The sequence below is a fragment of the Dendroctonus ponderosae genome, unplaced genomic scaffold, assembly GCF_020466585.1.
Source record: "Dendroctonus ponderosae isolate FM_Combo_2020 unplaced genomic scaffold, Dpon_F_20191213v2 Dpon_F_20191213_10, whole genome shotgun sequence".
In the NCBI taxonomy this organism is placed as follows: domain Eukaryota; kingdom Metazoa; phylum Arthropoda; class Insecta; order Coleoptera; family Curculionidae; genus Dendroctonus; species Dendroctonus ponderosae.
This window is the reverse complement of record NW_026017111.1, coordinates 1,365,595-1,378,758: the sequence shown is the minus strand read 5'-3', so window position 1 is coordinate 1,378,758 and position 13,164 is coordinate 1,365,595. Positions and strand designations below refer to the sequence as shown.

Genomic DNA, 13,164 nt, shown 5'->3' with positions numbered 1-13,164 from the left:
AAAAAAATGTATTTCACACTGTGACTGGAGCCCAGGAAAGAAAATAATATAATGGGGTTCCAATTTGCAAAAAACTCGGATGCCAATACCAAACAGCTTGTATTGTTCGAAAAAATACATTTAAAATTATTCGGTGGTGCAATCAGTTCAATCCCCATTACCTAATGGGAAATTGTAGCAAAACAACGCCGGTTGTCATGGATACCGAGCAAATTTCCTCTGGGGACAGGTCTGTGTGCACCATACGTCGGTTCGGAATAGAATATCAACTGACTGCCTAAAAAGAATCTAATGTTCCCCAATTATGGGTTTGAATAAATTTTAAAATCTGATGATGGCGCTGTTGTCTCGCCGAAACGTAACGAAATAAACGATATAAAAAAAATGTATTTCACACTGTGACTGGAGCCCAGGAAAGAAAATAATATAATAACAATTAGATACACGCAGTCAGGAAAATAAATCAACATTATTTGCTAAATGTCGTCTGGCAAGGGAAATTTGCAGCAATCAACCAATTTGATTCGTCATTCACATAGACGATTGATGCTTCATTTTAAAAAAGTTTAGTCGGTCGAGGGATGAACTGAAGAAGCTTCTAATCTTGATTTTGTAATTGAATTCTTGTTTTCAGTCAGTGTTTCCTCCAAAAAATTTGGCGCTTTAGATGAAAATCTGCATGCGTCTGCAAAATCTGCATGCATGAGCACATTTAATATAATTTACCTTTGCTCTTGGTTAAACTGCTTCCGAACTAAAAACAATGAAAAAACGACTTTCTACTAAAATATTATAAAAAATTTCACTGAGATTTGAATAACTTCTAGCGAAATGCTTGGAAAAAATTGCGGCAATCAACCAAAATGTACAGGGAGTTTAAATAGTCAAATATTTTCTTAGTCAAAGTTTGAATATTTACGCGGACAACAAGGGGTAGCACAGACAGAAAACAAAAATACAGTCTTATAGCCTGATGTCTTCTGAGTGATTTGGATGTTTAAACGTTTGTTAATCTTGATCCATTCCAGAGATATTCATTTTTTCCTTCGTGACCGGGTACAATTTGCGCGCAAAACTTACTGAAACTTTTTTGGGAATTGTTTTATTTCGCGCGAAGCCCTTGAGTTTTCAGTCGACCAACAATGCACGTGTTTTCTATAAAAAATGATGAAAAATTGTGTCTTTTGCTCCATAACTCGTTTTCAAACAAAAACCCAAAGGAGCTTAATTATTTCTTCAAAAGCATTTAAACCGGGAAATCTGCTTTTCGCTTCAAATCAAATCGCTTAGCTTGTCATTTCTTGTGTTAATTTTTTAGGAAATATTTCGTATAAACCGCTGTTTTTGCCTGCGAAAAGTTTGCTTCAATCTTCCGTACAAATCAAAAAAAATTAATGTACGAATTCAACCAATCGCTTTATTTGCAGGAGGGAGCCAGAAACGAATGCATAGAATAAACAAGTATTGAAGAAAATGTTGAATACGTTCTTCAATAAATTCTTGCAATCAAGTTTGTACTTAAAAATAAAATTGAAAATTAAGAACGAAGACATCAATTTTTACTTTGTTGATTTTGGTCAACAGAAAATCCAGTTTTAATTGCTTCTAGCTTAGAAACCGTCCAACTTAAGTAAAGGGTTTTTTAGAAACTAAAAGTTTGATCTTTTCGGCGTTTTTCGTAGATGCTGTGCAAAAATTATTAGGTCTTGGACCATTTGTAAGTTCGACCAATCCAGACAAACTCGACTAAGAAGTCAATTTTAATTAAATAAGAACCTCGACATGTTTTTATCGGTTAATGTGAAAACATTACAGCAATCGTGCATACAATCTTGCCGGCTCCCATAACGCTAGGAGTTCATTTGTATGTAAACCAGCGACTTTTTTACGAGCAATGTGGCAAAGTTACACCGATAACTATATTTAACTAGCACGCAATCCAACCATTTTCCACTCCAATAGAGATACAAGAGGTAAATATTTGATAAACGTTTCAGAGTGTTGCACGTTCCATAATTGAGGGAAAGGATGATGAAGTTTATTCCTCTTTGCCAGAGAACCACTAAATATGACACCTTCTAGCAAAGCAATTCAATGACCATTTGGGAGTTAGTGAACTGAAGAGTTGGGTTTTTCAACTTCACGTGCAGAATGTTTCATAATGCCCGCATTAAATGGCCATCGGTGTTCGGCTTGCTCCAAATATGTACAGTTTTTAGGGCTTCGGAAGGTGCTTAGCCGGGTGATAAGAGCCAGTTTACACACTCTTCATTTTATTGCTCGGACAGTGTAATGGAGGTCATAATTTGCATCCTCCATCGCGTGCTTTGGAATGTCTGACAATGCTGCAGATATCTGGCTTAGGAATCTAAGTGAATTAGAGTGGGGCTTCGCCCGAAACTCTGATAGCATACGAAATAGATTAGCCACAACTTGTTCCCGAGATTCCTATTCAAATTGCGGATTTTATTATGTTTTGGCCTTAAAATGTCGATTGGCGCAAAAAACTGGGTTTTTCATCACATCACAAACATCGCGTTCAATCAATTCACAAACATCACATCAGTCAAAAGTGTTCTTGAATGTAGAAGCGGTAGCAAAAGCACGAGAGTCATCCAATTTTTGTTCAAGCCATTTTCATCGACTGTGCCGGAATCCTGCGGGTAAATAGCAGCAAAAAACAGGCAACTGAACCGAGCTCAAAATCGCATGCTTTGAATGATCAATCAAGATTTTTTCGGCAGCTCGGAAAACAGGAGCAGAAGCTGAATGTTCTGAAACGCCTGGAGGAGCTTGAAAGAGCGTCATTCACTCTGGTTGATTTGAGTACGTTTAAAGGCTTTCTATGGAAACTGTGTACAATTTTTTTTATTTCATTCTTCTCTGTAGTAGTTTGTGTGTAAATTTTAAGTCATTGAGGGTTTTAAAATTTTCTTCTCTTATTTCAGAAAGAACAATAAATTTACCTCCAGCAGTGATCACAAAAAAATTGAGCTTCAGCCGTAAAACGGCAGCGTTTTGAAGCTGAAATGGTGTTTGAAACACTTGGAGAAGCCTGGAAGATCGAAAAAGCGTCATTCACGCTGGTTGATTTGAGTACGTTTAAAGGCTTTCTATGGAAACTGTGTACAATTCTTTTGGTTCCATTCTTCTCTGTAGTAGTTTGTGTGTAAATTTTAACTCATTGAGGGTTTTAAAATTTTCTGTCATTTCAAAAAGAACAATAAATTAACCCTCAGCAGTGATTACGAAAGATGAAGCTTCAGGGGTAAAATAGCAACTTTTTGAGGCTGAAATGGTTTCTAAAACACCTGGGAACCGGTTGAGGATCTTGAAGGATCGAATGAGCCTGTTTGACTCTGGTTTATTTCGGCACTTTTACACGCTTTTGATGGAAAACTTTGTCAAGCGCTGTTGGTTTCACATTTCCTTTCTAATAGTCTGTATAAAATTGATTCAAACGTATTTGCTGACTGACTTTTCGCACTGATTTTCGCGATACACCAACCCGCAACTTAATAAAAAATCCGAAAAACGGCCCCCAGCAGTAATTGCGAAAATATGGCAACTTTTCCCAACCAACATTGGTTGCGTCGCATGCGAACGAATTTTCCCGGAAAACAACATGGCCTGTAGCTAAAACGCAAATTCGAGCATTAACCAGACAAAACAATACCAATATGGAACATGTGTTTCGGTTAATCTGAAATGTTCGCCAAGAGTGGTTCGGATGCATGGCAATTGTTAAACGCGGACATTAACATGACGAACAACGCCGATGGATTCCACATGCGACTCCAAAGTTCCGTAAAATTATTCAATTCCATCTGCATTATTTAATTAGCTGGCCGATTATTAGATGAGTGCTTCCTATGTGAATTGCTGAATAGTCTAAATTCCTTTTGAAGCGATTAAGTCGTACCTGTAAATAGGGTATCCAGACCCTTGTTTGAACCAGAGGACCATGTAGACTGTATCGTGGCCAGGTGGAACCACATCGCATGGCAAACTAACACTTTTGCCTTCAACTGCTTGGATCTCTTGAGCGGCCACAGCTGAAAATGAAGCAAAATCCACTGTTAACTGGCTGCTGAATTTCCAAAACTCTTACGCACTAAGTAGATTAGTAGCTGGGAAATTATTCCAAGTTCCAATCCCCTAACAAACGATTAGATCCTTAATGTAGAAAATGGCATTAACTCGGTTTAACTTGTTCAAGTTATGACAACAACTGCCGTAAGTCGAAGTGCTATGCACCAGAAACGGCGCTAAAACTAATGCGAAATTATGGGACTTCTGGCTAAGTAAAACTTAACACTGTGTGCCCAAAAGAGACGCGAAATGTATTTTATAATCTTGGCTGATATGGAGATTAAAGAACATTATTGCAGTTCAAGATTATGCATATTGCCTTATTACTACTGCAGCTAAATTTTAATTAAACATTTTAACGGTGCGAAGTTAAGCTTTGAGGAACAGCGTTGCCCCGATTAGCAATTAGCGCTCAAATTTCGTTACTGCTCCTTAACTGAGTAGATAGAGCTGCAATCTTGCAGCCTTGCAAGCTCTAAATGGCACCGATAAAGTTTCACATTTCTGACACCCACAGCTTTGTTGAATCAGTGAGATTAAAAGTTTCCTATTTACTGTACATCTAGTGAGTCCTCAAAATTGATCGCCTCCTTTTTGCTGCCTCTTGACTATGTTAATCTGGAAAAGTTCCGGAGACAAATTGCGTCTCCAATACATTTTGGCGGGTCATCGAAGCGCTGCCAAATTGACTGGATATTCACGAATGTTTCCTCGTAAAATTGCTGGGCTAATAAATTCCTAGTCTTAAAAATGTCGCTCTTTCGGGAAAGTTGTGTTGCGAACGTACATCGAAAATTCATCTAAACACCGAGGAAAAGTGACAAAGTGTTCTACCTCGGTTTCACGATGTAACGAATTTTGCTTCGCCAGCTTTTCCGGTTTTGTTTCATTGAATTGTTGAACACTTTAGAAATTTCATAAGTTTCAAATCTAAAACCTATTTGAGACCTTCTAAAAAGCAATTTAGTTCTCTCTGGATTGACGCAAAAAATGAGCTCTCTTGCCCATTTTGCTTCAGAGAAATGAGCAAAAATGGGACCGAAAACTTGAAATTTGTGCATAAACTGGCACCTCATCATCAAAATTCAAATTTTTGTGATGACTGAATTGAATTTTGAATTCTCTATTCCTTCTTTCCAGAGTAGCAGGCGGGCAAACAGAGTCAAAAGCGTTTGATGAATCAAGCTAAAAACTTTCCCTAGTCTCATTAACCCAAGAAAGTTAATATGCATATTTTAGCCGGCTAAACTTTATACTTCATAGTTTGCCTCTAACTTGCCGTTTAAGCAGGTCTTCGGCATTCATTCTGCTAACTACTGCACATGCCTGCGATCAACTAATTAAATAGTTTAACTGTTAAAAGTATTCGCTGTTTTTGGTGCAAATCTGAAAAGTTTTAAATCGAAAGTCTGCAGAAAATCGCAAATTACTAGTTTGAATTGAGAAAATTCTTCAGTAGACTTTAGGAGAGCAAACAAGAAAATATCGGTACTAACTAGAGCTTCCAATGCATAACATTCAATTTTGTCTTCGACTTTTATGTACGTCTATTTATATTGCCTTTTGATTCGATTTTCCTAACAATTGCAAAAGAGCGTTCGATCTTTGTTCCATGTTCCAATGAATATTGATGGAAAATTTGGGAGTTAAACTGATATAAGCAACGTATTCATTCAGTGTGAAGTCGAACTTGCTGTATTCATTTCGAAACGGTGCACTGTTAAACTATATTGGAAACATTCGAGTAGTTTCCGAAGTTTGAGATCGACGCCAACGTAGCAGAGTATTGGGTATTGGGTAAGCTATATGGCCTTTATATCCTTTAGATATAATACCATCTAATATGCTGCATGGAGAATTGATCATGTACTTTCTCCTCTCTTATCCGGCAGGAAATTGCATTTTTCGCAATACGGAGCAGAAATAGGAAAAATGGAATTTCGAGCAAAATAACTGCACCCAATGGTTTTTTGCAAGGAGATCTAAATCATATTTTGTCTATGGGAGAACGTTTGCGGCCACTCTATTGAATTGCCGGGATTTCGTCTAAGCCCATTTATTCATTTTTTATAAAGTCATTTTTCTTTACATTACATCGCTCTGAATGGTTCTTTCGCCTCAGCAAGGTCAAGCTAAGTTTGTTAATTTTCCCACTTCCTTACAATAAATGTTATACATTTTTTGAGTGATTTAAGTGCCTGTGAAAGCAGTGGAGGGAGCAAATAACATGGGGGTTTACAAAACCGCTAGTAAACGTATAAAATACCACGAAAAATATACATTTTCTTTAAATCACTTCAATTCTAAATCACTTTCATCTCGAGGAAGCGAATACTGCATCGAACAGAACTGCAGTTCCGAAATAATCGATATTTTCGGAACATTTTAGGCGTTTTTTGAGCGTTTACGATGTTTAACTGCTGATGTCATTATTATTCACCCAAAAACTTTATAAATGCACTTTGCGATCTTCTTACGTCGAAAGGAATCGATTAAGCTCAAAAAACACGCATGAAAAATTTTGATTTTTGGCCGAAATTTTTCCAAGGGTGAGGGTCGATTTTTTGAAAAAATTAAAATTTTCTCAAAATGTCTTAAATTTTACATCATTTTCAGCGCACAGACGCGAGTAATGCATCGAACTCATTGAAAAACATGCTAGAAGTTTCAGATCCGGAATAATCGACACTTTTGGTACATTTAAAGCGTTTTTTGAGCGTTCACGATCTTTAGCTGACGATTTCTTCCTTATTATTGACCCAAACAGTTTATAAATGCATATTTGTGACCTTCTTACGTCGAAAGGAATCGATTAAGCTCAAAAAACACGCATGAAAAATTTTGATTTTTGGCCGAAATTTTTCAAAGGGTGGAGGTCGATTTTTCGAAAAAATGAAAAATGTTCTCAAAATGTCTTAAATTTTACATCATTTTCAGCGCACGGACGCGAAAAATGCGTCGAACTCTTTGAAAAACATGCTAGAACTTTCAGATTCAAAATAATCGACAGTTTCGGCACATTTTAAGCGGTTTTTGAGCGTTCACGATCTTTAGCCGACGATTTCTTCCTTATTATTGACCCAAACAGTTTATAAATGCATATTTGTGACCTTCTTACATCGAAAGGAATCGACTGAGCTCAAAAAACACGCATGTGAAATTTTGATTTTTGGCCGAAATTTTTCCAAGGGTGGGGGTCGATTTTTTGAAAAAATTAAAGATTTCTCAAAATGTCCTAAATTTAACAGCATTTTCAGTGCACTGACGCGAGGAATGCATCGAACTCATTGAAAAACATGCTAGACGTTTCAGATCCGAAATAATCGCCACTTTCGGCACATTTTAAGCCTTTTTTGAGGCAGTTGTCGTTATTAACTGAAAGGAAACCAGATCAAGCAAAGCTTTTGCAAGCGCCACTAATGTAAAATTGTAGATTTTTAGACCAATGGAACAACGCAAGCACTAATCAATCACAAAGTATAGATGAGGATCATGCTTATGCATTTTGCTCCATTCCAGATGGGTTTCACTGAAGCATTCCGCATAATTTGGGCAAATTGCCGTTTGACCAAGCGGTGTATGAATGTTGCGCCACCGAATCACCGCTATGCATTCAAACGATTAAACTTTTCGAAAACGGTTCCAACCATTCAGCAGCTGCACCAGCAACGTTAAATAATGCAATTTCCGGGTTAATGGCAACAATAATTGATAGATTAGAGAGCGATTGGTAAAGCAGCGGCGTTTAATATTTGGACGAGGTATAAATCGTGGCATCCGTTGAATTGAAATCAGCTAAAATTCCCCGGTTGCCAATTTACAAGTATAACGGGAAACAATTTGCCAGCCCCCTACAAACAATATTAACGCATTGCTGTGTGTAGCGCAAATGAGAACGAATGTATTTCATTGTCAGCTTAAATGGGGTTTGTGCCATTCTGGTTCGATTTGATCAACACACATTATTTATTTATGTCGGGTTTCCCTGGTTCAGCACGTGCAATTTTCGCTTTTTGCCTGCAAAAGACCACTTTTTGTCATCTGAACAGGAAATTTATTCTCAGTTCATAGCTGGAAATTCCGACTGAAACTCACACCTTAACATGCACTAAAACAGCGCCAAAGTGTCTGATTGCTTGGAGCCAATTCGCTCAGACTCCATCCCTCTAACATATTTCCGCTTCATGTTTTAGACGCGAGAATTCTATATCTGTTAGGCTTCTAATTATAACGAAACGAATAAAGCTAATTGGAATTTCGCATTCCTTCCATCTCAGCCTTATTGCCATAATGTCTAGACGAGAACGAGGCTCTTTTGTAGTAATTTTCGAAATTAATTTCCCCGGCCTGATGGCGCTAATTTAATAGATCAAGCTGCCCAGGATTCTTTGAGGGAAGTTTTCCCTCTTATCGGAGGCTTTGAGCAAGTACCGTTTTAGTGCTCAATTGATCGCTTTGAATACATCAGGCGCCAAATCCTCATAAAACTCCTGTTTGCAAGAACATTCACTTTCCGATCGGGATCATCAGATCTGAATCAATAGTCGAGTAATTTCCCCAGGGTAATGAGAAAAATGAGCATGGAGAATTTTCCGTTCTGAAATGAAAATGCGGGATATTTGGCCTTATGTCAAGCGCTATTTGTGAGGGTTTTGCACTTTGAAGAGCTTTCAATTTCAGTTCATCATTCACGAACGTAAGGGTTTTGCGCAAAGTCTAAAGTGCCCGCGGCTGACTAAAAATTTGCCAAGAATTTCAGGAAAACGCCAGTGAGCTGCAGTATACGGCCCCAGTGGAGCAAGGTATTCCCTATTCAGTGGCGATTGAGGTATTTTCATAGCTCAATTGGTTTGTTCGCCAAAAATATTTAAAGTCGCTTTGCAAAATAGTTTCGCGCGAAGTCAAAAGTGCGCTCGCCCGATTTAAAGTTCCTGAAAAATCCCAGAAAAGCACCACTGAAGTGAAGATCATCGCTCTAATAGGGACAAGTGCGCTCTATCTAGGGACGTACCAAGTATTTTTCTGGCTCTATTAGTTTGCTCGCAACAAAATATTCAAAGTTACTTGGCAAAGAGTTACAAGCGCGATGTAAAAAGTTCGCTCCTATGATTAAAAATTCGCAAAAAAACATTAAAGGCGCCCCTGAAGTGATGTTGCTGGCCGTAATAGGGTCATGTGCACTCTATCCAGAGACGAAGCAAGTATTTGTCTAGCTTGATTAGTTTGCCTGCCAAAAAGTCGTGAATATGCTTTGCAAAAGAGTTTAGCGCGCAGTCAAAGTGCGCTCGCCTGATTCAAAATTCCTCAAAAATCCCAGGAAATTGCCACGGAACTGAAGATCATCGCTCTAATAGAGACAAGTGCGCTCTATCTAGGCACGTACCAAGTATTTTTCTGGCTCTATTAGTTTGCTCGCGACAAAATATTCAAAGTCACTTGGCAAAGAGTTTCGCGCGATGTGAAAAGTTCGCTCCCGTTATTAAAAATTCGCAAAAAAACCATTAAAGGCACTACCGAAGGGATGTTTCTGGCCTTAATAGGGCCATGTGCACTCTATCCAGAGGCGAAGCAAGTGTTTTTCTAGCTTGATTAGTTTGCCTGCCAAAAAGTCGTGAATATGCTTTGCAAAAGAGTTTAGCGCGCAGTCAAAGTGCGCTCGCCTGATTGAAAATTCCTCAAAAATCCCAGGAAATTGCCACGGAACTGAAGATCATCGCTCTAATAGGGGCAAGTGCGCTCTATCTAGGAACAAACCAAGTATTTTTCTAGCTCCATTAGTTTCTTCTCGATAAAATATTCAAAGTCACTTTGCAAAAAGTTTCGCGCGATGTGAACAGTTCGCTCCCATGATTAAAAATTTGCGACAAAAACATTAAAGGCACCACCGAAGGGATCTTTCTGGCGGTAATAGGGTCATGTGCACTCTATGCAGAGACGAAGCAAGTGCTTTTCTAGCTTAACTAGTTTGCCCGCAAAAAAATCTCGAATGTCACATTGCAAAATAGTTGGAAGCGAAGTCAAAGGTGCACTCGCCTGATTGAAAATTCGTAGAAAATTCCAGAAAAGCGCCACGGCACTGCACTTCGTCCCACTAATAGGGATGAGCGTCCTTTATCCAGCGGCGTATCAACAATTTTTCTAGCTCTATTGGTTTTCTCGGAAAAAAATCGTCAAAAGTCATAACTGCGCTCGCCTGCTTAAAAATTCGGCAAAAATCGCCCCCAAACTACAGTTTGCTGCTCGAATAGTGTCGAGTGCGCTCTATCCAGGGGCGGATCAAGTATTTTTCCAGCTTACTTGGTCTGTTTAAAAAACTATTATTTGGTAACGGTAAAATGTTGGATTGATTCTGCCAACCAGAATTTGTTTGCCAAAGCAAACTTTTTTCTGGTTTAAAAAAATATTCAGACCGATTTCCATTTGAATTATTCGCCCAAAAATAGATGTCCTTTCTGTGACATTAGAAGGATTCGTGACCCAAGATCCACATCAGATTACGTGGCATTTCCGAAATATTTGGCACACTATTGGGTAGTGAAACAATCACGTACAAGTTGAACGGCGTAGGTCAACAGTAACTACTAAATAATGGATTTTTGCGGCCCCAATTGGAAACTCGCCCGGGGAATTCGGGAAGCCGAAGAAAACCGAGAAATTGAAAATGCTAATCCACTAACCCTATCTAGAATAGCGTCAAACTGAATGCTGAAAAATAGCTTAGAAGCGCAAAGTCCCAGACACATATATCAGAGCTTAGCTTCTTTTTGCGGTGGGGCGGAAATGTGTTAACTACTCCATAACGAAATTACGCCACTGCCCATGTTATAGCGGCCAAATTTCCCGATAAATAACGGCCCAAAGACCGAAAGTTAATTAACGAATTCGAGAGTTAGCAACAAAAATGCGGACCGCTAATGGTTCCCAGGATGGTAAACCGCGCCAGCCCCTATTCCAGTTTTCCCCGCTTCCTATTCTCATATTTCAAACATGAAAGTACGACATTTTAATTAAAAATGACAGCAAAAAACTGAACATAAGCACTTCGAGTTTTTGGCCTGGCCAGAAACGTTTTCGGCTGTTCGAAGTGGACGCTTATGAGCCCGCAAATGGCTGGCGAATTTTAAAGAGTGTCGATCCAATAAAATGCGACGATACCAAATAATAGTTTTTTTTTCGCTTTTGCGCTAAATAACATTTTCCATGAATTCAACCTGAATTAACATTAATGGTTTTTGCAGACGAACAACTATTTTGCAAACTATTTTGCAAATGGGGCTAATGGGGCTCGAACAACACTTGATCGGCCACTGAATAGAGCGCACTCGCCCCTATTAATTTTTGGGGAATTTTTAATCGGGTGAGCGCTCTTCTGACTGACTCTTTTGCAAAGGGTCTTTCAATATTTTTTTATCAGCAAACTAAGAGAACTAGAATAATTCCTGACGCGCCACTGGATAGGGCAGACTTAGCTCTTATTAGTGGGGCAAACTACAGTTCAGTGGCGCCTTTCTGGGTATTTTTGCGAATTTTCAAACAGGCGAGCGCACTTTTGAAATCGAGCGAAGATTTTTTGCAAAGCAATTTTCAAGAATTTTTTCAAACAAACCAAGCCAAAAAAAATACGTATACGCCACTGATAGAGAGTGCCTACTCTCAATTGCAATTATAGGCGCTTTGCTGGGATTTTTGACGAATTTTTAATCAGTTGAGCGCCCTTGCGACTTCATCCAAAACTCGTTTGCAAAGTGAATTTAAGGAATTGTTTGCGAGCAAACCCATTGAGAAGGAAAAATACTTGAAACGCCCCTGACACTATTGGAGCGGCAAACTGTAGTTTGGGGGCCATTTTTGCCGAATTTGTACGCAGGTGAGCGCAGTTATGACTTTTTGATGAATTTTTTCCGAGCAAACCAATAGAGCCAGAAAAATCGTTGATACGCCGCTGGATAAAGGAGACTCATCCCTATTAGTGCGACATAGTGCAGTGCAGTGGCGCTTTTCGGGGATTTTCTACGAATTTTCAATCAGCCGAGCGCACTTTTGACTTCGCGTCCAACTATTTTGCAAAGTGACATTCACGATTTTTTTGCGGACAAACTAATCAAGCAAGAAAAACGCTTGCTTGGTCTCTGGTTAGAGTGCACATGACCTTATTAAGGTCAGAAACATCGCTTCGGTGGTGCCTTTAATGTTTTTTTTGCAAATTTTTAGTCATGGGAGCGAACTGTTCACATCGCGCGAACCTTTTTGCAAAGTGACTTTGAGTATTTTATTGCGAGGATACTAATGGAGCTAGAAAAATACTTGGTACGTCCCTAGATAGAGCGCACTTGTCCCTATTAGAGCGATGATCTTCAGTTCAGTGGCAATTTTCTGGGATTTTTGAGGAATTTTCAATCAGGCGAGCGCACTTTGACTGCACACTAAACTCTTTTGCAAAGTGATATTCACGAACTTTTTGCAGGCAAACTAATCAAGCTAGAAAAACACTTGCTTGGTTTCTGGATAGAGTGCATATGACCCTATTAAGGCCAGAAACATCCCTTCGGTAGTGCCTTTAATGGTTTTTTTGCGAATTTTGAATAACGGGAGCGAACTTTTCACATCGCGCGAAACTTTTTGCAAAGTGACTTTGAACATTGTGTTGCGAGCAAACTAATAGAGCTAGAAAAATATTTGGTGCGTCCCTGGATAGAGCGCACTTGTCCCTATTAGAGCGATGATCTTCAGTTGAGTGACGATTTTCTGGGATTTTTGAGGAATTTTAAATCGGGCGAGCGCACTTTGACTACGCGCTAAACTCTTTTGCAAAGCATATTCACGACTTTTTGGCAGCCAAACTAAACAAGCTATAAAAACACTTGCTTCGTCTCTGGATAGAGTGCACATAACCCTATTAAGGGCAGAAACATCCCGTTGGTGGTACCTTTAATGGTTTTTTTGCGAATTTTTAATCATGGGAGCGAACTCTTCACATCGCGCGAAACTTTTTGAAACTTTTTGCAAAGTGACTTTGAATATTTTATTGGGAAGAAACTAATGGAGCTAGAAAAATACTTGGTACGTCCCTAG

At 38.9% G+C, this 13,164-nt stretch overlaps 1 protein-coding gene across 1 annotated transcript in view; it reads right to left on the bottom strand.

Annotated features, from left to right (window-relative positions):
* Positions 1-5,397, bottom strand: part of LOC109542717 (nephrin) — a gene marked incomplete in the record, with an annotated part of 44,927 nt that extends 39,530 nt beyond the window's left edge. Inside the window, 2 exon segments of the mRNA XM_048662163.1 lie at positions 3,923-4,055; positions 5,361-5,397. Coding sequence (XP_048518120.1) covers positions 3,923-4,055; positions 5,361-5,397 — 170 coding nt within the window.
* Between the last annotated feature and the right edge of the window lie 7,767 nt (positions 5,398-13,164).